General features: G+C 45.7%; 5 protein-coding genes across 7 annotated transcripts in view; all 5 read left to right on the top strand.

Annotated features, from left to right (window-relative positions):
- swi5 (SWI5 homologous recombination repair protein) lies at positions 1-3,197 on the top strand. The gene is made up of 5 exons (XM_029169072.3): positions 1-228; positions 548-596; positions 684-787; positions 1,025-1,119; positions 3,059-3,197. Exons 1-5 carry the CDS (start codon positions 134-136, stop codon positions 3,121-3,123), a joined length of 408 nt encoding a protein of 135 aa, XP_029024905.1. The 5' UTR covers positions 1-133; the 3' UTR covers positions 3,124-3,197.
- slc27a4 (solute carrier family 27 member 4) lies at positions 3,083-11,617 on the top strand. 2 transcript variants are annotated; one of them, XM_055513436.1, is made up of 14 exons: positions 3,083-3,223; positions 5,460-5,621; positions 6,984-7,194; positions 7,304-7,487; positions 8,445-8,603; positions 8,976-9,045; positions 9,200-9,291; positions 9,679-9,788; positions 9,919-10,128; positions 10,311-10,437; positions 10,531-10,668; positions 10,759-10,923; positions 11,167-11,313; positions 11,403-11,617. In XM_055513436.1, the coding sequence occupies exons 2-14, from the start codon at positions 5,461-5,463 to the stop codon at positions 11,558-11,560; spliced, it is 1,932 nt and encodes a 643-aa protein (XP_055369411.1). In that variant the 5' UTR covers positions 3,083-3,223; position 5,460; the 3' UTR covers positions 11,561-11,617. The 2 variants fall into 2 exon arrangements, with proteins under 2 accessions (XP_055369411.1, XP_029024798.1); XM_029168965.3 differs by lacking the exon at positions 3,083-3,223 and adding an exon at positions 3,863-4,271.
- Positions 11,618-15,669: 4,052 nt separating this feature from the next.
- On the top strand, positions 15,670-17,578 carry ptgdsa (prostaglandin D2 synthase a). The gene is made up of 6 exons (XM_029169058.3): positions 15,670-15,853; positions 16,462-16,601; positions 16,716-16,792; positions 16,870-16,980; positions 17,061-17,162; positions 17,245-17,578. Exons 1-6 carry the CDS (start codon positions 15,758-15,760, stop codon positions 17,292-17,294), a joined length of 576 nt encoding a protein of 191 aa, XP_029024891.1. The 5' UTR covers positions 15,670-15,757; the 3' UTR covers positions 17,295-17,578.
- Positions 17,579-17,990: 412 nt separating this feature from the next.
- Positions 17,991-19,583, top strand: LOC114866840 (protein AMBP-like). 2 transcript variants are annotated; one of them, XM_055513450.1, is made up of 8 exons: positions 17,991-18,178; positions 18,245-18,390; positions 18,534-18,610; positions 18,685-18,804; positions 18,872-18,967; positions 19,039-19,088; positions 19,176-19,222; positions 19,351-19,583. In XM_055513450.1, the coding sequence occupies exons 1-8, from the start codon at positions 18,065-18,067 to the stop codon at positions 19,355-19,357; spliced, it is 657 nt and encodes a 218-aa protein (XP_055369425.1). In that variant the 5' UTR covers positions 17,991-18,064; the 3' UTR covers positions 19,358-19,583. The 2 variants fall into 2 exon arrangements, with proteins under 2 accessions (XP_055369425.1, XP_029024886.1); XM_029169053.3 differs by having other exon boundaries at positions 17,992-18,178; positions 19,345-19,583.
- A 518-nt stretch (positions 19,584-20,101) lies between these two features.
- The window catches only part of LOC114866826 (protein AMBP-like), a 2,528-nt gene continuing 1,102 nt past the window's right edge, over positions 20,102-21,527 (top strand). The window contains exons 1-6 of the mRNA XM_029169026.3: positions 20,102-20,314; positions 20,501-20,643; positions 20,845-20,921; positions 20,990-21,106; positions 21,188-21,289; positions 21,373-21,431. Coding sequence (XP_029024859.1) covers positions 20,195-20,314; positions 20,501-20,643; positions 20,845-20,921; positions 20,990-21,106; positions 21,188-21,289; positions 21,373-21,431 — 618 coding nt within the window. The 5' untranslated portion in view covers positions 20,102-20,194. The remainder of the gene's footprint in view (positions 20,315-20,500; positions 20,644-20,844; positions 20,922-20,989; positions 21,107-21,187; positions 21,290-21,372; positions 21,432-21,527) is intronic.

Below are 21,527 nucleotides of genomic sequence, written 5' to 3'. Positions count from 1 at the left end.
CGTTATAGGAGCCAATCAGGTTATTTGGTGATTCCGATTCTTTTTACCCGCGAACTGCAAATTCTGCGTTTAACTTTCAGTGTTTTCGCGTTTAAACGCACCTAATATGCAGATTCTTGTAACGTAAGGCAGAATGAACACAGAGCGGTCTCCTGAAAGACACGACAACAACAACAGTTCAGCCTTGACGCCGAAGGGAGACGACGTGAAGAAAGGAGCACTCTTCAGGTAACTGCCAGAGTGAATGGGAGCATTAGCTCCGCTAGCTAAAAACAACTGACGCAGGTGTCGTACATTAATATCAAACTTTAACTAAACGATGATTCTAACAGAATGTAGTCGACATAGCATACGTATACTGTATCTAACTAAAATTGATTACTGCTACTGCTAAATTGTTGTCTAAGTAGCCACTTTAACATGGCTGATATGATGACGTTGCCATGATTCGGGTTTCTTATTAAAGATTTTATCAAGCCACCTCCAATTCATTCTTTTGGCAGTTTGTCTATGTTTTCTTTAATGGATTAATTCTCCTGTTCCCTAGAACGCCGTGTTCAAAGTTTAGAAAGGTACACGCCAGCTTCAAGTCACCAGTAAGCATGCACCGTCTCTGTCTGTGCCGTAAACTAGCTCACGGCGTCTTCCAGTAACACGGACGGTTCTTCTTCTACGCTTCACAGCTTCACAAAACGCAGGGTGCCGAACTTGGCCCTACAGAGGAGGTGGCAGAGTTGGAGAGGAGGAGAGATGAGCTTGACAAAGAGATAGCACAGCTGGAAACCGAGTGAGTACAGCTGTTGCTTGCTTGTCTTGCTGTAGCTCTGTTTTTGAGGACTACACTCTGCGATATATGTCAAGGTTGAGAAAATATTCTTGACTTATTAGTGATGATTCCCACCAACACTTTGTTTAAATACACGTGTCAGTGTCTTTTTTTTTAGCTGTGTCCTCTTTAGTGCATGTGTCTTTGCAGGAGCTATCTTACAAACATATGTGAGACCAGTTGTGTTTGTTTCTCCAGGGGATACAGGGTAGAAGAGCTGGAGCATCATATAAATGTGCTGCATGAATACAACGACATCAAAGACATTGGACAGTCACTCCTGGGTCGTATAGGTAAGAGAAGTGCTTAAATGTGTACCATATCATTCCTTATTCCTTGCGATTTGCAAAACTTCCAAATCTTTAGGCTTCCAGTTTCATTAATAACAATAGAAAATTTATTTAAATTGAAGTCTTGTTTTGTGTGCCTCTTACTTTGACACAGAGACTAGTGGGGATTGGGTTTAGATTTTATTCACAATGCACTGAGATGCTGACATTTGATGGTATAAAATGAACTTGAACCACCCATTTTTATATTTTTATTTTTTGTGATTGACAACACAAACACCCCAATTGACATTTCATTTCATTCCAGAACTGTTGGTAGGTATGTGTGCATGTAGAAAACCATTTTAAGGCATTCCACATTCCACCACCAGGGGGCGTCTTCTGACTGCGCCACTGTAAACCAGTAGTCAGTATTAGTATTTAACACATTGTTAGCATTGATTGTGTTGTTACATAATCTACTAGAACTTCTAAAATGCAATTCGATGGAAATGTCATGACACCCGTGACACTTGCTGGCATATAGAACAAGTTTACATTGACCTTTGAGTTTTAACAATTTAAGGAAGTGGAACCATCAGAGTTAGGGGTTCAGTTTTTAAAGATTTAAAGTTTGTGTTCACATTTAACCTCCTTTTGAAAATTTATATTTCTTGTGACACTGCACATTCAACTTATTTAGTGTTTCTGTCTTGCAGTAATTAATGTGTGAATAAGGGAAAAGGTTACAGTGAGCATGTGCTGCAACTGCATAAAGTTCAAGGAGTATGTAGAAATCTCTATTTTCACTACTAGCAAGGTTTTGGTGAACCACAGCTATGTTACAGTATAATGTGTGTATGTGTCATGCCACAAACTAAGCTTTTGACCTATTTTTAGTTTTATTTGTTTACTCTTATCAAAGCTTCTGTATTTCCCCAAGTTTTTTTTTTCTGTAATCAAATTCATTTTCAACCCTTTTTGTAAATTTACTGTCTTTGTCCTCCATAAACTAGCTGTCTCTTTAAATTCTCTCAGCACTGTGGAGAGTCAGCATGATGATGGCCTCTTAGTGAATGGAGATGCCGTTTCCCCTTTGACACAATGGATGTCTTTGACTTACACAAACACACAATTATGATCTCTGTTATTCAGGCACATGCATACAGCCATACACATGCTGTTTTATGTCATAAACATCAACACATCAGCATTTTATTTTCCTCTTCTGAAATCTTTCTGTCTCTGAAGCACGCTTTCATAGTGTGCACACCTAAATGCTGAGTTGCTGTTGTACTGTATGCTGTTATTCAGAGAGGGTGGGGGTGGGTGAGCAGGCTGAAGACACAAGAGGAGATGCCCTACAATACCCTCTAAACACAGCCATCCTTTTGTATTTCACTGGGTCTGCGTGTCAGGCTTAAGACCATTGTCACGTCTTGTTAAAAATATTGTTTTTCCTTGGAGAGTCTTTCAAATATTGTTTTTCCTTGGAGAGTCTTTCAAATGTATGTATTCAGTGTCAGGTCTTAGTGCTATTTCCAGTTTCACACCGCATGTTTAATATTTTGTTACCAGGCATGTTGATAAATAAATTAACATTCTCATTAATATTAGTGGTAATGAAATAGTTTGGGATGTTGTAATAGGTTAGTGTGTTTAGGAAAGGCTGCGGCATTATCCGCCCATTTTATATAGGAAAACTACACGCTATCTGTTTTTTGTGTCCGACTCAGCTTAGATAAGTACTTCGTTATGCATGATGCACAAGATAGTGGGGTTTGTCTTATGCGTTTGATGATGTACAGTAAATTATGTTTAACAGATATTAATTATGTAACTGGAGTAACAATGTGAACGTTCCTTTTTTTATTATTGTTTTAAAGCCACCCTTTCACTGTGTTGGTCTGACTAGAGGTATTCTTATAAAGGGGCCTAACCCCTGCTCTGCTATGTCTTGCAGCTGCTCTGAGAGGGACCACCACACGGGATCTCTACAGCCACTTTGGTCTGGAACTGGACGACTGAAAGAAAAGGCGAGCGAGTCCTAAAGATAAAAATCCTTTGATAAACTATGGATCTTGGACAAAGATTTCTCTGGAACATCATCTGCTGCTTTTAAACTGAGGTTTGACTGTTTTGTGTTGGATTAATGTTCTTGATTAGTGGCAAAGAGAATGATGGAAACATCTACTGTAAACCAAATTAGAGCAGTGAGTAATGGTTAAGGGTATTTTATTCAGCCTGTTGCTTATTACGTGAAAATGCTGTATTCTTAGCATTAATTGAAAAATAAAGCTTATGGTGAGTATAATTTCCTTTTGTATGCTGACGTGACGTCATAATGAACCAGCATTTACTCATCAATTCGCTGAGCAAGTATTGGTGATGTTGCAGAGAACACCATATGCTTTAGATTTATACTGTAGATCATCCGAGTCGATTTCTGCATTCTGTGTTGGTCCGCGCCGTTGTTGGGGACTCTGATCTTCCTCATTCCACTGTTGACACACGTTGGGGCCGAGCGCGCACTAATGAATGAACGTGTCGAGGCAGGGCTCGTCTTACGCCACGCGCGGTTCCGCATCCAGGGCCTCGTCCTCGCCGTGTCTGCCTGTGGACAGGCCGCGCCGCGCCGCATTTCCTCCTCGCCAGTGCCGCAAACCCCGCCCCCACCGGATAGAATATGTAAAAGAAAAAAAAACAATCGGCGCACTCCATTGGCTCTCGCGCGCGTCCGTCAGCGCGTATGCCCGCTACTCCGACGGGGCCAGTGACGGCGGTGGGCGGGCACAGCTAAGAAAATTATAAGGTCGTTTGAATTACGTTTGCTAGCGAGCGTGATCGGCGATAATGAGCGCAGAAATTTTATCAGCGATTGTCACAATAAACGGATAATGATCGCCGGGTCAGAGTCGACGCGCACCGCCAGGCGAATCTGACTCCAGAGCCACCGGAGGAGAGGATCGGCAGCCCGCTGTGGTATTACCGGGAGAGGATCCCGGTGCGTGCGTGTGTGTGAAAGACAGAGAGCGAGCCTCTGTCAAGCCGAGCGAGCGGCCGCGAGCGGAGGGGGCGACCCGGCTAGCTCGTAAGCCGATCAAGGTGGAATCGCGCACGGCGAGTTTCACGTCTGGGAATTCACCTACATGCTGACGGCGTCAACGCGGTGCAAGGTACGAACGCCCGAACCGGTCCTCCGAGCCACGGCCCGAGATGCCTGCGCTCCCCCGCGTCGTCCAACTTCGCCGAAGGGTCCGGGTATTGTGCGCTAAAGGAAGGGCAGACGGTCCTCGTGCGCGATCGCCACAATGTAGACACTCGGTGGGCGACAATGAATCTTTAATGGCTCGCGCTAAGGGTGATTGACGCGGTACCGATAGCTCATTCAGCGTCTCCTCATCATTCGTTGATGCCGTTCCAGGGTCCGTTTCTAGCTAACGCGCAATAAGCTGCGCATCCTGCTCCCTACGCACCCATGCTAATCTACATCAGGTCGCTCCCGTGTAGATAGATATTGCCCAGCGGGGAGCCACCGAAGGCCCGGTTCGAAGGCGCACATGGCATGCTAAGGTGTCGTCAAACCACCGGTGGGCTGAGCCTCTCGCATTTCCCCATCCACTACCGCAATATGATGCTAAGTTTCCGGGTGTAACGGCGAGCGAGGCTCTTTATCTCGCCGTGAAGCGGCGGTGTCCTCTAATGCCCCCCGCTCCCCTGGATGCGGGATGGAGCCTTTCTCCTCCTCCAGTATAATGTAATGGTTCTGAGTGTCGGCCTGTGTTGAACTGGCACCCTTCAAAGCGTTGCACTAGTCGGCATCCTCGGTTTACATGGTGGCCTATAGCGTCGGATACACCGAGGCCTGAGGTTGTTCCTCAATGGTCGGGGGAAATAAGCGACAAGCTTAATTAATTGATCATACGCTGTCATGTACACCTATCTGTTACTGCTTTAGGATCATCTTCCCAGCGATCGGGTGACACTAAGCAACGGTGTCAACACTTTCTGTGAACGGTCCATAGTGAGAAATAGTGTGTGTCAGCATTTTAAAAATCCCTCATAAAATACTTACATGGCAAAATCCTTGTATTTTGATTTAGTTATATCCAATGCATAACCCTTTTCTCCAGTGCTGCACGCCCACAGCCTACTAGAGCTGAGTCAGTGCTTTGACATGGGCCAGGATGTGTAAACAGAATCATGGCAGATAAAATTCCTAAGTGGCTGACTGAATACCCTGTGAAGGTTCAGGATCGCTCGCTTAAACCACATGTGCCCTTTGTGCAGCGTAACTAATGTGTAGTATCTTCAGCCTGTAGACAATTATCGCCATCTATTTATATGCGTGTGCATTCTTCCAGGATGATGCGTCTGGCGTGTTGCACTGCCCTGCTGTTTGTCTTGCGGCTGCTGGTGGGCTTACCTTGGTACCAAGTTCTCCCGGCCGCCTTGATCTTCTACCTGGGAAGTGGAGGATGGAAATTCCTGCGGACATTTTCCAGAACAATCCACAGAGATTTACAGTAAGCATGAAGATGTTTGGGATTCAATTATTTTAGTCCAGGTCAGAATTTATTACGATTTTATTCCAGTTGAAAAGTCATAGTTTTTGCATTTTGAACATATTCTTTCTAATTGAGTCTGCATTGTTCAAGCACCAGGAAAAAATGCAGACTGACGTCACTAAACCAAACCTGTACCTGTAGCACTTGCTCTACAGGCCCAGTTTTACAACCAGCATTAGCAACCAGCTGCATGTTCTTGTCGTGCAGGTTTTAAAATGTAGTGGCATGGCGGGTAGGCCAAGATACTCTACACAACTGAGAGCCACCTAAAGCCAATATTTGCATTTGGGGGTTGCTATAGTGATTGGTTTATAGTTCATTTTGTTCTTCACTTTCCTCAGTCCACTAGAAGTAAAATGGGAATTGATAAAGATGAGATCGTGTACTTTGCTCTTAACTGATGTTGCTGTAAGAGCAGAGTTTTCATTGACAGTGTGCTGATTTGTCATAGAACGCCAGCATAGCATCAAAATATAATAGTTAGAATATGAGAAAAATATATTGTCGCCCTGCCAAACAGTAACTCAAATTCTTCTTGTGCAATGTACCGTGACAAAGTTTAGGTATTCGCTGTAAAGGTTCGCATCGTTGCTAAATTTTTCTTAAATCAAGCTCAAGCCAACCCAGCTCATGCTAAAACTGCATGTGTAGCTGGGTGTGAAGCATCTGTGTTTGCTAGAATTGGTTGTAAATGGTGTTGTTCTTTCTGTCCTTAATTGCGCTGTGCAGATTGTTGCTAATAAATACTCCAATCAGATCAGCTTTATTATGGGTCCATGTAAAAGTCACTTTGATAACAGGAGGACAGTAAGATAAAAAAAAAGTGGCTTCATACAGAATTATACAGGGTAGAGTTCATGTATTTTGTCTGCAGGCTTGTGACGAGCCTCACATTTGTGTCCAGGTTTACAAAATATGACTGAAACAGTTTTGCAACAATAAATGATGGTCATCTGGACTAACATGAAACCAATCCCTTGTGCAATGATGTAAAGTAACACCACAGCTTGTTGTATCTTTCCCTTTTATAACGTTTCATGCTTAATAGCTTTATAATTTGGACAATATAGATAATACTTAGTTGGTCAACTCCGGTTGCAAATAATTGAATCTGTTGTAATGTCTCTGTAGAAGTTTTATTGTTGCATAATTATATATATATATATATATATATATATATATATATATATATATATATATATATATATATATATATATATATATATATATATATATATCTTCTACAGCTTTTGTACTTGTTTAAATTCTGCCTCGTTTGACATGCCTCCTTCACTAATAATTTTTCTTGCACTTGTTCAGTGCGGCGTACGTGTTGCTGCGGGTGAAGATGAACGTAAGACGGCACCTCCGAGAGAAGAACACTATTCCTAAGATTTTTGCTGAAACGGTTCGCCGCTATGGGGACAAAACGGCTCTGATATTTGAGGGAACCGGAGAGCGCTGGACCTACCGACAGCTAGACGAGTACTCCAACAGGGTGGCTAACTTCCTCCTGCAACGGGGTTTCAAGGTAAGGTCTGCAGTGTCCAACATGAGGGAGAGAAAATGTTTAAAATGTGCTGGGACCTCTTCATAACAAATAAAGTGTGTTCCACCTTCCTCTGTCTGTTTACCCCCAGGAGGGTGATGTGGTGGCCCTTTTCATGGAGAACAGGTCCCAGTATGTGGGCCTCTGGCTGGGCATGGCCAAGATCGGCATAGAGGCTGCTCTCATCAACTTTAATTTGAGACTGGAGGCCTTGGTCCACTGTGTCAGCATCTCCAACGCCAAGGCTGTGGTGTTTGGCTCCGAGCTTGTTGATGGTAAGATCAGAAAGGAAAGGGAGCGGGGAGAATTAGGGATTAGAAAATAATCTGTCACATTTTGTTCAGAGGGGAATTTAAGTCAGTAAAGTACCACATTGACTTATTCTGTTGAACATTTAGTGTCCAATACAATGAGGGCAAAGTGGTGAACTGATTAAGATGTTATACAAGGTAGATAAGTTTAGAGGAGGTGTGTCGAGGGAGTGTGAATTGACCGATGGATGGGATAATCAGTTTGCAGTTCAAGGTCTGAGCATAGAAGACTGATAAATGATGAACTGAAAGAGATACAGTATCAGCAGAGAGCTGAAGTTTGATACTGATTTGAAATATTTATACAGTAAAGTAGTGACGTACAGCCCGTCACTGTGGATCCGCAGTAGTTTAATGTATAACGATTATTAACGCATTAAATAATGACTATCTCATTATGTGATGCTGAGATGTGATTCTTATGTGGATAGGTGCTGTAGCCTCCTCTCAGCCAAAGAGAGCAGGAGAGTTTAGGCAGTTGCATATTTCAGCTTTAATTTAAGGAGCTCTTTCACTCTCCTCCTGCTTTACTGGGCTCCTGCCAATCTGCCATTTATCCTGGGGACACAGTCTTTGTACTGTTTCCTGGACCTGACATGCGCTTTATGGCTTTAAGTAATTAGAACCACAGCACCTTTTACTACTTAGGTCGAAGTCAAGCCATTAGTACTGAGCCAGCATAACATAGAGCTTTTAAATTAGCATATGCTGTCTTCTACTAGAAATAAAACTCTTCCGTTGGTCCTATAAATACTTTTTTCACACTGTAATTATTCTGTTGCTTGTTCACCAATAGATATTTTAATTTACACGTGACCCATGCGACAATGTCCCATGTGCATTTGATCCATAGCTACACAACATGTATTCCTCTTGCACTTGGTGGTTGATTGCATGTTTTGGTTCTCCCCTCCCTCATAGCTGTGTCTGAGGTCCACAGTTCAATGGGGAAGGCAGTGCAGATGTTCTGCTCTGGAGACTGGGATCCCAAGCGAGTTCCACAGGGAACTGAGTGCCTAGAGCCCCTGCTGGCTGGTGCCCCGTCTCACCTGCCCAGCCGGCCACAACGCCTCTTCACAGGTGAGAGTCACAGCGCTTATCCAACCAGTCGTTACTAATCAGTGGCAAAGTTACCTAAAGAAGCTGACTCTGGGAATAGGTTTAATTAAACGTTTCATAATGTATTTGATCACTTTGATCACAAATTGCTGTCTCTCTGCTGTCTCATACATTTAATGATACACAAGAATGACATATTATTCTTATTTTCAATCTTGCATCACATTCAGTGATGTCACACAAGCTTGTCTGCAGTCTCTTCGTCATTGCTGTCCAATCCATACAGTCTACAAAACAGTCTTTCCTTCAGAGCTCGTTTTTTGTGTCAGACAAAAGCAAATATACTAAATGAAAGTAAGCTATCAGCTGACCACGCTTTGTTATCTGTTTCAGATCGCCTGTTCTACATTTACACATCAGGAACCACTGGGATGCCTAAAGCTGCTATTGTTGTGCACAGCAGGTAAGAAGGAACCATGCAGCTAACAAACACACAGGAACTACAGCTGCTCTCTTTGATGGTTCATGTAGCTTTCATGTGTAGTAAAAACATAGAGGAGAAATACATAAAACTTGGTTGGTTTTGCTTCATTGGCGCTTTTCTTTCCCTGCTGCAGGTACTACCGAATGGCAGCTTTGGTATATTATGGCTTCGGAATGACTCCAGATGATGTGTTGTATGACTGTCTTCCTCTCTACCACTCTGCAGGTAAAATCCTACTGTTGAGACCCAGGGCATTTTCAAACCTATTTGTCTTTTAATACAAGTGAAACATCTGGGTTATGAACCTGGTGCTCTTATATCGAGACCTTTTGAGTGAAGCCTTCGTTAAGCCTTTCTAAGACCACAGTGTTCTATGTCTAGAAGCTATGAACCATCCCAGAACTTTATTCATGACCTCACAGCTGAAACAATGAATAACAAAAATTATGTTCATTCAGTTTTGAATTTTTACAAATTCTGGTGAATGGCATGGGGAAAAAGAAGAAAACAGAATGATAGGCATGTGGAGTGTTATTGCTTTCATGTGTTCACGTGTTTTCATGTTGAGACTAAAATCCATGACCTTCACGCCTGATATTCTTCCTTCCTCAGGGAACATTGTGGGAGTGGGTCAGTGTATCATTCATGGCATGACTGTAGTCATCAAGAAGAAGTTCTCAGCCTCACGTTTCTGGGACGACTGTGCCAAATACAACTGCACCGTAAGCATTACTAGATTACAAGCCACAGATGTAGTTATTGAGCGCCACACCATTGGCTCACAGAGTTCATCAATCCTGTCGCAAATAAATTAACCAGTAAACTTTGTCCTTCCTCGCTGCCATCCACCAGATCGTGCAGTACATTGGTGAGATCTGCCGGTACCTGCTGAACCAGCCGGTTCGAGACGCAGAGCGGCAGCATAAGGTTCGCATGGCACTGGGCAACGGCCTGCGCCTGTCCATCTGGGAGGAGTTCATGAAGCGCTTCAATATCCCGCAGATTGCAGAATTCTACGGAGCGACGGAGTGCAACTGCAGCCTGGGCAACTTTGACAACAAGGTGAGACACTTGACTGCGACCGGGTGTACATGACGCTAAGAAACAATCATTGGCATGATTTTAAAAAGATGTTGTTCTCACTGCCTTGGTTTTCATCTCTCCAGATGATGATGATACTGGTTTTACTGGTCGGTTGTTAGTTTGTTTGGCTTCTTCTTTGACATGTTTCCTCTGTGCTCTAGATTGGAGCGTGTGGTTTCAACAGTCAGATTCTACCCTTTATCTACCCCATCCGACTGGTGAGGGTCAATGAGGAGACCATGGAGCTTATTAGGGGACCTGATGGCGTTTGCATTCCCTGTAAACCAGGTGCGTTTCCTGTTTATACATATTGAACAATGTAACTGGTCATTTGAGTTAGTTCTTGTTACACATTAATTAACCTTTACCACTTCTCTGTAGGTGAACCTGGCCAACTTGTAGGCAAGATCATTCAGAACGACCCCCTTCGAAGGTTTGATGGTTATGTCAATGAATCCGCTACCAACAAGAAAATTGCTCATAGTGTCTTTAAGAAAGGAGACAGTGCCTATCTCTCCGGTTAGTTACTAACTAACTAAACAAAGGTGTTTTTCTTCATTCCCAGCTGATTGAGATGCAATAACATAATTTTTCCCCCCTTTTCACCAGGTGATGTGTTGATTATGGATGAAAACGGCCACATGTACTTCAAGGACCGAACAGGAGACACTTTCCGCTGGAAAGGAGAGAACGTCTCAACAACAGAAGTGGAGGGAACTCTCAGCAGACTGCTGGACATGAAAGATGTAGTTGTGTATGGAGTGGAAGTGCCAGGTAAAAACTTCAAGTTCATCACAAAGTGATTACAATTTAATGCTAATACTTATAATACCAATTTTCATTCAAATAAAGTTTGTCAGATTTTGACTGATTGGCCCAAGTACTGCATATTATGATTGTGCTGGATTTTGCACCACAGCGAAAACTCGACCCACTGCATGTCTAGAACGATGCTTGTCTTTCTACAAAGATGTATTTGATGTCAAACCTCTACATGATGTGCCTGTTTGTGTTCAGGAGCTGAAGGAAAAGCTGGAATGGCGGCCATTGCTGATCCGTCTCACTCCACTGACCTGCAAAAGTTTGTGAAAGACATGGAGAAGACTCTTCCTCCATACGCAAGACCCGTCTTCCTCCGCTTTCTGCCAGAGGTTGACAAGACAGGTAGGTTTTTATGTTCACTAGTGTAAATTCACTCTTAAAAACTTAAAATATATGTGGTAAATGAAACTGTCTTAAACTCTCTTTATCAGGAACATTTAAGTTCCAGAAGGCAGACCTGCGACGGGAAGGCTTTGATCCCAGTGCAGTGTCGGACAGAGTGTACTTCATGGATTCCAGCAGAGGGCGCTACGTGCAGCTGGACGATGAGCTTTACCGCGCTATACTGTCAGGAAAACACAAGTTGTGATGACCAGGCAGACCACAACATCCACACTTGTACACAAACATACACACACAGACATGCTGATGGTGAAAAGAGGATAATACTATGTGACCAGGATGAAGGAGCACAGGACCATGCCCCCCCCCTCTACACAGAGAATACAACACAACAGCCATACCATGAGATGCCAACACATCTACACAACTACACAGTACACTCCTACAACCATTTAGCTCTTTGACCCCTAAAAAACAGACATTCCCTCCATCCATTCCACACCTGACATATCCTCTCACTACCTCAGCAAACATGAGAGAAAGAGAGAGAGACACACGCACACAAACCCAGCTACTATGTGTATTTGGAAACCTAAATTCCCCCTTTACAGCTCCCCAGCACATACATCAAACTTCCCCCACCCGTTCATCATGGTCTGTTAAAGCAGATGTTTAGTAGAAGGATGACGGAAACGTCTAGGCTGCCTGGCATCCTGAATGCAAACACTTGAAACTACACACAACCATAAACTCGATGGATGATAAAAAAGGAACACAGATTCAGTACACGCAGTGGCTGGCACAGTGGAGGCACCTACGAGGACCTACACTGTCCCTCTGTTAGATGTAACGTTAGCAAGATTGTTTTATAAAAGACTGGAGACTCTACTGTTGACCTGACTTGCACAATCAGCCAGCGGAGGCAACGCTGCTTGGTAGAAAATGAAAAAACGACAAAATTAGATCAATTATCAGTGTAACCACTGGTTACGGTGCTTCTGGTAGACCAGTGACGGACCTGAATGACTCCCCAGTGTTTAAAGTGCACTAGTCCACGCTCCACATACAAGCTGATGTATTTGTTAAAAGCTTTGTCTGCATTACACCAAATATATTTAAGTTGTAGTGTTTGTTTACATATTTAAGGAATTCTAAAGGTTTTAGTAATTTAAGCAGTTGTATGTCTTTTGTTGTGTAGTTTTTGCCTGCTGTGTATCCAAACCTGTGCTCAAAAGGAAAGCTGCTAAATGCATCTCACATCAGCTGCTGGAAGTGAACGATCCAAGTGATCCCGCCCTGGTCTACAGGCCTGTTCTCTGACTAAGCTGGCAGGTCGTGGGCCTCTGTGGCTGTATTGTGCAGGTGAAGTCAAAGGGTAGAGTTTCCTACTGTAGGATGTGTGTCTTTTATAACGGCTGACTTGACTGAAGCGCCACAAGCGCCAATTCGCCTGATTGGTAAAGACTTGTGTTATCGTCAGTATTCCGTTGCTGAAGAAGGACGCTCTCCCAGACTCCAGAGAGCCAAGCGATCCAAAGATTCAAAGACGGGGGGGCTGGGGACATTACCGGCGGAGGGGATGCATGGATTATACTACAGCAGCTGAAGAGGGACGTCTGCTGTTCGCAATAGCTGTCATTTGAGCTTGAAGCAGCATGAATGAGCATAAACCACCCGCAGAGCACTGTGCCTTACTGCGAGTTCAGCTCCCAGGTTCACAGGCCCAGGTCCGCACACAGCATCAAATACGGTTCCTGTGTTTTATCTCCGCTTGCCGCATTTCAACCTCTTATCTACTCGACTCCCATATATCTCGTGAAGAGTTCCCCCGTCTTGCATCGTTTCCCCGGATCCCTGGGAAAGACCCCTGGATATTTTGGAAATGGGTTTATTCTGCTTGTGTTGATGTCACAGTGGGAACGAGTCCAGATGTTGCTGCCATTTTTCCCCGACCCTCTGATCTCCCAGTCCAAACTGTGACTTGAGTTTCTCTCCCTCTTTTCGTTTTAAGCCTTTATCCAAACCATTCCACACATTTGAGATAATCCACCTCCATCTATTTTTTTTTTTTTTTCATTATTTCTGAACCAAACCTCACTTTCAGCCATTGTGAAACCGGAAAACAGCAGTTGTGTACATTTCAGATGTTTCCTACTTGGAATTAATCAGTGTATAGTGGAGGAATCCATCCTCTTCACGTTCACACTCCAAACTGTTCTTGCTGACGTGAGCCGTGTTTGCAACGGCCCATGTCACAGATCACAAACAGCACAGCCACATTATTGGAGGAGTTAATTCATGACTTCTGTTGTGGAAACTCATCAACTGCTTTATTTTAATAATTGCTCCTTGTTAGTATTTTTGCACTGGCTTTGAACGTGGTTCTCGCCAATCATTCCCCTGCTTTGGGAAAAACCCAAGCAACGCAGCAGTTAAAATGTTAATGTTTATCCCTGCTTGTGTACTCTTTAATGATGAGTGTGATATGTTCTCATGAATGTCTGAAAAGCAAATGAGTAACCACTGATGACATGAAGTGAAACGTGTGATTTACTGTACGTACCTAAGGGAACAGCTTGGCTGTTACGATGCTTCTGAATGTGGGTTGCACTTCTTAACTACGACCACTAGGGGGCGCATGACTACACAGCCTCAAAGCAGAGCACTCTGAATAAGATGTTTTCATGTTGACGCTTGCTGTTTGAGTTTAAATTATTGATTTTGATTGTGTGTTTGCATTCGTTTCCTTTGTGTGAAAGTGTGGCTTTGTGAATTGGGGATTTTAAAAGGGCATTTACGTGTGAGTGGACGACAATCGAACCGCAGTTGTGTGTTTTGTTCTCCTTTTTAATCCTATGAACCTGTCAGAAATTGAATGGATCTTGATTTAATTGACTGTAATTGTGGACCAGGAGCCAGTTATGTTTTTCCCCACTCGAGTGTTTCTCTAAATGACAAGCACATAGTAAACCTGACGTCAGAGATGGAGTCACCTGATTGGCCGGAGGAAGACTCATTTTGCCCCAACACACCAAATAAATACTGTCAGTCCATGCGTGTCTGTCTTGATGTTTAAGCAGTTCTCTGAGAGAACGCCTCACGCTTCTCGCTAGTCTTCCCATCTCATGCCATCAAACATCAGCCAGGATGAGCTCACCTCCATGGTCATAATGATGCTCAGCTGGGGGCACAGATCACAAACCAGGAGGCTTGTGTTGTTGTGATGCTGTCCCTCATGCCTCCTATTTGTTATTGTTTGTTTTTTTGCACTCTCCTCCCTGTGGTGGTCCTCAGGAGCATCCAACCAACAGCGCTGGCGAAGGAAACTCGCTCGTACACGTCTGCCTGTATGTCAGTGACCAGTTGTTTTGTTGATTATTTAACTTGTGTTCACTTGTTGCACAGGTGACGGCTCTGTTTGTGTAGGAGAGGTTTGTGAGGTGCTGTGCACAGTGTGAGAGACGCACACGCCGATGTCCTCTGGTCCCGAAGAAGGTTAACGATGTACGTCATGACTTTCATGGAAATGAGATGAAAACAGTGTTGAAATGGAAAATCATTATTAATAAAATCTATTTAAATTCTTCATCTGGGCTCTGACTGCGACCACTGTTTGCTGCTCGTTTGCTCTCCTCCCTGTATTTTCCGGACTCACTGCTGATGTTTAACATAATGACCTATTCCAATTCTAAGCATCTGTTTTTGACTTGGTTCACAACCGCATCCATGATGGTACTTTAAATTACCCACTGTAGTACAAATCCTCAACATTAAGTTGTCCAACAACCACAACACTCTCCAGAACTTGACCCAGTCCTAATTTTATCTGTTTAACCTTAGTATGTTTTAAAAGTGTCTGTCTAGGTTTATTTACAATTTCCACGTATGGGTTTTTTTATTTTTATGAACTGCCTGTCTACAACAAATGGTGTTTTTCTTTGGTGGGAAATATTTTTACTGGGAGAAAATGATAATTCTCAGAGCAGTTGCTGCTTTTGCGTAAATGTGGACTCTCTGACGTGACATTAAGCCTCGAGACCTCGGGTCGCGTCTCAAGATGTTGGTTTGTTTCACTATTAGGGCTGCGCCTGCTTCCATGCTCCTGCTTCCTGTTTAGTTTGGTTCTTGTGAAACCAGCACGTCTCACACCACATGAGGTCCAGCTGATGCGAATAAACCACAGTCGCGCTGTATTCCCGGACGCGTGGACGAGGTCAAGTGTTGAGTCTGGGCTGTTTTTCGAGGCCCGTTCGTCGGACACTTGGCCACTGTTCCCCGGGGCCGGCTGCCGATTGGCTGATGGGCGGGTGGGCGGATCAGGAGGAAAGCAAACATTGCCACATTTGCTTCTCTGTACCTGTCTGTGGACTGCAGTCCGCTCCAGCCCGGCTGAGACGCCCCGCTGCAACCCTTCAGCCCGTCCGCTTCGGTTCTGCTCGCAGCCATGGGCGCCAGAGCAGCAGCTGCCGCCGTCACGGCGATGCTGGTGATGATGGTCCACGCCGACGTGAAGCCACAGAGAGATTTCAACCTGCAGAGGGTAAGACGGACAGCGTTTAGTAGAGCTGTAGGAGAACAAGGCGCCCTGCTGTTCAGCTGGTGACCTTCATTCATGCCACTAATTATCAGTAAGGACTCTGTAAACTCCTTTTTACTGTTTTTGTCACACACTGATGTGGGGACGTTCTTTTGACACAGCGAAAACATCAGGTGTTGATCTCATCAGATTTATTCCAGTGGGTTTTTTTATTTTAGGAACTGACTCAAAGTTCAGGCTGTTTCCATCAAATGGTCCGACCTAATCTGCTGTGATTTAATCAGAATCCTGAGCTGCAGCCAGCCACAAGCCTCGGCCCACAGTCATGTCCAAAGCCTGCTGTAAATCAGCTCGATTCATGTACAGCAACAGATTAATGTAGTCGCTTCCTGAGCTGGTTGGAGTCTCGCTCCCCTCCCACCAAGACACTAAGACAACATGGTGTAAATACAGCTCCTGTTCTCCTGGCGTCGGACCCTAAAAATACTTGAAACCCCTAATTAGCAGATTCAGACTGGTGCTGCTCATACATAAGGCTTTTGTGGAGCTTTACTTCCTCCATTAGAGCCAAAATGCTGCGTGTTCTAGGGAAGTGAAGTGTTCGTGCTCAGTTCGCAGGGAAATGGTACCGCGTGGGCATCGCCTACGACTCCCCGCGCTTCGCCCCCTTCAGGGACCATGTGAAGATCTCCATGGGAACCGTGGCAGCGCTGGCCAACGGCAACGCTAACCTCACGATGTGGGACGCCACGTGAGTGCGTGTGTGTGTGTGTGTGTGTGTGTGTGTGTGTGTGTGTGTGTGTGTGTGAGAGCACTTGCTCCTGTAATGATGATGAATACAGTGTGTTTTCTCCGCATGCTTCAGACCCATAGGTTGCCTGAAGAAGCTGTACCAGTACGAGAAGACCAACATATCTGGACAGTTCACCTACTTCAGCACCAGTGAGTCTCTACTGACCCAACCCCGCGTTCTCCCCAGTGCGACGCGTGTCATTTGTCCCCTTTTTGTGCTTCGTCAGCCCATAACATGGTGAAGGACATCACGGTGGTGGAGACCAACTACACCGACTACGCCGTGGTCCTCAAACACAAGGTGTTCAACAGGGAGTACACGCAGGTGGCGCTCTACGGTGAGTCGCGCTCCCACGGCTCCACAACGGTCCAATTGGTTCCGTTCGTCACCGTCTCGTGCGTCTGTGCGTGTTCGCAGGCCGCACTCAGAAGCTGAGGAATGACGTGGTCCAGAAGTTCAAGGCCTTTGCTCTGTCCTGGGGCCTGTCCAGAGAGTCCATTCTGACCCCTCCTCCAGCAGGTAAAGTCTGGAGAACGGGGAAAACGGACGTGTAGACGCTGTGGAGCAATAAATGACCCTTGTTTGTTTATGGGACCCACAGAGAACTGCCCGCCAGCAGCATCCGCATCCGCATCCGCATCCAGCCAATAGGTGGGAACGCTCCAGCACTGACTGAGCCGAGCTTCAGACTCGGACAGAGCGTGTAATAAAACCCTGTGAACTGGTTTCCCTCCCGTTTCCCAGATGCTCCCGTGACCGTGACTTTTACTTACTAGGAAGAAGCCTGAAGAGTCGCCGTCGTCATCGATCCGGCTGCAAATACAACAAATAGGAAGTAAAACGTGTGAACCGTGCTGTTCGTATGTAGTGGTTTAGTATATTTTCATACTCATGGCCTCATGACAAAACTAAATAATAAAAATAATGTTTCTGGAGTGACTGAAGTCTGGTCTCGTTTCTGTTGAATTGCCTTTTATTTAAATTAAAGTTAAATGATTCCTTTCATTTCTGTTCTCATCAAACATTTTTAATGTTGCAGTTAACTTGGTCTTATTTTAGATGATGTCATCTAAAATATATGTACTTTACTAGTAAACAACTCAATGTTCAAAGAAATCAGGTTCAAGTAAAGTTAATGATTATTCTCCTTCGCTGAGAGAAGAGAGAATCAATAAACCTACATTTACATACAGTTTATGCAAACATGCAGGATGTTCTCACACACTGGGATCTTCACCAATCTAATACTGACGCAGTGGGACCAGATCGTTTCGCATCGACTGCTTGTTTGCTCAGGTTCTGAAGTCCAGTCGTTTGTTGGTGATTAACTGGAAAACAAACAAACAAACCCAGACGCGCGGGTACAAACGGAACGTTGCACGCGCCTGCGGCAGCAGGTTTAGGGTTCGGCGAGAGACGGGATGAGGACGGCGGCGGTTCTGGGGCTCGTGCTGCTCCTGGGCTCGGTGTGGATGATCCACAGCGATGACATCAGCCCAGAGAAGCTCATACAGGATGGCTTTGACCTGGACCGCGTGAGCTTCACTCGTTTACGTGTTTAATAATGAAGTCCAAAAAGCGAACCTGTGCGTTCCCTGCAGTTCATGGGGCGCTGGTACGATCTGGCGGTGGTCTCCACCTGCCCCCACTACATGCACAGGAAGAGGGTGAGCCCCGTCATCGTGGCACTGGACCTGCAAGGCGTCGGTCCCGGGCGCAACTTCACAGTCACGTCCACGCGCATCAGGTCCACATCTCTGCATCTCTGGTATCACGGTGCGAGTTTGAGTCCATCCTCCGGCTGTAACCTGTGTGTGTGTGTGTGTGTGTGTGTGTGTGTGTGTGTGTGTGTGTGTGTGTGTGTGTGTGTGTGTGTGTGTGTGTGTGCAGGAACGGCACGTGCCAGCCGTCGTCCAGGCTTTTAAGCCTGACTGATGTTCCGGGAAGGTTCTTCCATCATAATCCCAGTAAGTGTTCATCAGCGTTCGGACTCTTTGAGTCAGAATTCGTTGGGTCTGACTCAATGAGGCGTGCGTTGCAGAGTTCTCGGCGGACGTCTATTCCTACGTGCTCCGCGTGAGCTACGAGCATTACGCCGTGTTGCTGCTCCTGAGCACCGAGCAGCCGTCGGGGAACAGAACCACGTCGCTGAAGCTTCTCAGTGAGTGACTCGCGCTTCGGTCTCAGGTGCAGGTGAGTCCGCGTGACGTCAGCTGCGCTTTCTCCAGGTCGCGCTGTCGACGTGAGTCCCGCTGCGCTGGAGGAGTTCAAAACGCTGGTCAGACAGCACAAACTGAGAGACGACAGCATCATCATGAACAAAGGTGTGTTTACGTTAAGCATCGGCTCAGCTGGGTTCTTTAACCAGCCTTTCTCGAACTCTCTGTCTTTACAGATGTGTGCACTGTCAATCAGCACGTGACGGAAGCTACCGCTCAGCCTCAGGTACGACGCTCACTTCACATTTGTCTCCAAACACCACGGATCTGCAGAGGTTTCCATCGTTCACCAGTAGTTGTCTTTTATGTTCAGGTTTCTGGGTCGAAAACGAATGCGGTGCCGCCTGAGAACGAGAACAAGTGACGTTGTATGAGTTTCAAAATTTAATTTGGGCCATAAAAATTAGGACAAGCACAGTCTAATTTACACGCAAACAAACTAAATGATTTCATCATTATTAATGGCTTGTTTTTTGCTTTAGGGTCAGACCCTGAACACTCACCAGACAACCAGGAGGAGATGACGTCACGTCGTTACTGCGCCGAATTAATCTGTTTTTATCTTAATACGCATTAGGAATAAAGTCCACAAACAAAGTCACACGTATTAGGTTAGCGTCAAAACCAAATGTATGGCAAATTTGTAATGTGGGTTTTGTTATAAAGTGCTTTTATCAACCAACCAGTCCACGCATTAAAAACAAGCTCCTGATAAAACACAGTCAGTGTCTCTGATCACTTTATGAATCTATATTAATAAATAAAACATTAGTTCTCTAAACACTAAACTGTGGAGGCATCGTTTGTGGTTGCGGTTAATAGTTTTAGCTCAAGCTGCAGATGAAACAAAATGCTGGTTTCTCCGCTTCACATAAGGTGACATTAAGTTTCAGCCGCTGTCAGAAGCGTTCATGCTCCACGTCACTCGTGTTTAGGTCACGCAAAGGACTGTGGGAGCTGTTGCGACTGGGGTGGAGGTGGGTTGAACACTCAGCGCTGAACCCAAACATGCGCAGGTTTAAAACAAACATTCTGTGTGGTGGTTTCTGTCCGGTCGCTCCGATCATGATGCATATTGACGTTTGCATGTTGATCATGAACTGAGCAGCTGCTCAGGCAAATCAGGACACAGAGAGGCAGAACTTTGCTCCGCTGCTTGTTTGCTTTTTGCTGAGGGGGGGGGGGGTACACACTGGGGCCATAGCAGGCAGGTTGTTGCCCTGTTAATAGAGGGTGTCAGAAGCAGCGAGGCCTCGGGAGGTGCTTTTTTCTGGGATTCTGCGTCTCAAACTCCAGTCCTCTCAGAGACGGGTCCGCCGACAGACCGATAGGATGCTGAAGGCAGTGGTTCTGGTTCCTGTGCTGGTCCTGGGATGGGCCTGGTCCATCCAGGGGGTCCCTGTGCTGTCAGATCCTGTTTACCCCACGCAGGAGAACTTTGACCTCTCCCGGGTCAGTGGATTTGTTTTTGCAGCGCTGCCTTTTTTCGTAAATTTGAATTGTGTTGAGTTTAGGACTAATGCGAGAAAACATTTTAAGCCGATTTTTCTTTGTATTTGTTTTTATTGACGTTGGGAGTCAAACGCTCCTGAACCCTGCGCTTTGCTGACGCTGCCTTTGTTTCGCGGCCTCTTGCAGTTCTTGGGGACGTGGCACGACGTGGCCGTGGCCAGCACCAGCCCCCACGTGCAGCAGCACCGGGCCGACGCAGCCATCGGGAAGCTGGTGCTGCAGAGAGGCTCGGCCGCGGGCAAGCTCCAGATGACGCGGACCGTCCTCAGGTATGTACGGCGAGCCGCCTGTACGGCGAGCCAAGGGGGTCACAAAAACGGCATTTCCAAAACATGTCACGACGCGTCTCGTGACACGGCACAAACGGACATGACGCGTTTTGGAAACGCCGTTTCTGTGACCCGTCATACTCCCCGCCTCCCCCTCCCTCCCCCCCTCCCACGTCTCGCTCATCGCCGCCTCGTCTGCAGACGCGGGGCGTGTAAGGAGATCTCCGGGGACTATGAGTTGACCTCCACACCGGGCCGCTTCTCCTACCACAGCGCCAGTACGTACAGCATCTCTGCGCCTCTGCATCACCTGCGAGCGCGTGTAAACGTGTGGTCATTTCACCAGAGTGGGGGTCGGACGTGGACGTGTACGTGGTTCACTCCAACTACAACGAGTATGCGATAGTGATCAGCATCAAGGAGAAGACCGCGGGGCAGAAGAGCACCTCGCTCAGGCTCTACAGTGAGTGTCTGTGCAGCTTTAATGGGACACAGCAGGTCCACGTCTGTTCTAGATAATAATACTAGATAATGTGACGTGCAGGCCGGTCAACGACAGTGAGGCCGACCGTGATGGACGACTTCAAGACGCTGGTGAGGCAGCAGGGAATGAGCGAAGCCGCGATCGTCACCAAGCAGAACAAAGGTAAAACGAGCGATGACGCAATGTGGAAGAAACGGGGAACGGTTCCACAACCTGAAGCGTGTTCTCGCGTCACGTCCGTGCAGGCGACTGTGTCCCCGGACAGCAGGAAGCGGAACCGAGCGCGCAGCCAGAACCTCTTCAGGTACTGGACCAATTATACCAATTATAAATGTATAATTGGTTATAAAATCTAACCAATTATAGATGTCACTCATTTCACCCAGTATTCTGCTGCTCT

This window comes from Betta splendens, chromosome 12 (assembly GCF_900634795.4).
Source record: "Betta splendens chromosome 12, fBetSpl5.4, whole genome shotgun sequence".
Lineage (NCBI taxonomy): Eukaryota > Metazoa > Chordata > Actinopteri > Anabantiformes > Osphronemidae > Betta > Betta splendens.
This window is presented reverse-complemented; position numbering and strand designations above follow the sequence as displayed.

What these genes read in the sequence shown, in the direction of transcription:
- swi5 (XM_029169072.3), top strand. Translation starts at nt 134, where the DNA reads ATGAACACAGAGCGGTCTCCTGAAAGACACGACAACAACAACAGTTCA. An exon ending in ATAGCACAGCTGGAAACCGA is followed by an intron (nt 788 to 1,024) that starts GTGAGTACAGCT and finishes TTGTTTCTCCAG; the next exon opens with GGGATACAGGGTAGAAGAGC. An exon ending in GTCACTCCTGGGTCGTATAG is followed by an intron (nt 1,120 to 3,058) that starts GTAAGAGAAGTG and finishes TATGTCTTGCAG; the next exon opens with CTGCTCTGAGAGGGACCACC.
- slc27a4 (XM_055513436.1), top strand. Translation starts at nt 5,461, where the DNA reads ATGATGCGTCTGGCGTGTTGCACTGCCCTGCTGTTTGTCTTGCGGCTG. An exon ending in TCCTCTCTACCACTCTGCAG is followed by an intron (nt 9,292 to 9,678) that starts GTAAAATCCTAC and finishes TTCCTTCCTCAG; the next exon opens with GGAACATTGTGGGAGTGGGT. An exon ending in GTATGGAGTGGAAGTGCCAG is followed by an intron (nt 10,924 to 11,166) that starts GTAAAAACTTCA and finishes GTTTGTGTTCAG; the next exon opens with GAGCTGAAGGAAAAGCTGGA.
- ptgdsa (XM_029169058.3), top strand. Translation starts at nt 15,758, where the DNA reads ATGGGCGCCAGAGCAGCAGCTGCCGCCGTCACGGCGATGCTGGTGATG. An exon ending in GTTCACCTACTTCAGCACCA is followed by an intron (nt 16,793 to 16,869) that starts GTGAGTCTCTAC and finishes GTGCTTCGTCAG; the next exon opens with CCCATAACATGGTGAAGGAC. An exon ending in TCTGACCCCTCCTCCAGCAG is followed by an intron (nt 17,163 to 17,244) that starts GTAAAGTCTGGA and finishes TGGGACCCACAG; the next exon opens with AGAACTGCCCGCCAGCAGCA.
- LOC114866840 (XM_029169053.3), top strand. Translation starts at nt 18,065, where the DNA reads ATGAGGACGGCGGCGGTTCTGGGGCTCGTGCTGCTCCTGGGCTCGGTG. An exon ending in ATGGCTTTGACCTGGACCGC is followed by an intron (nt 18,179 to 18,244) that starts GTGAGCTTCACT and finishes CGTTCCCTGCAG; the next exon opens with TTCATGGGGCGCTGGTACGA. An exon ending in GTTCTTCCATCATAATCCCA is followed by an intron (nt 18,611 to 18,684) that starts GTAAGTGTTCAT and finishes CGTGCGTTGCAG; the next exon opens with AGTTCTCGGCGGACGTCTAT.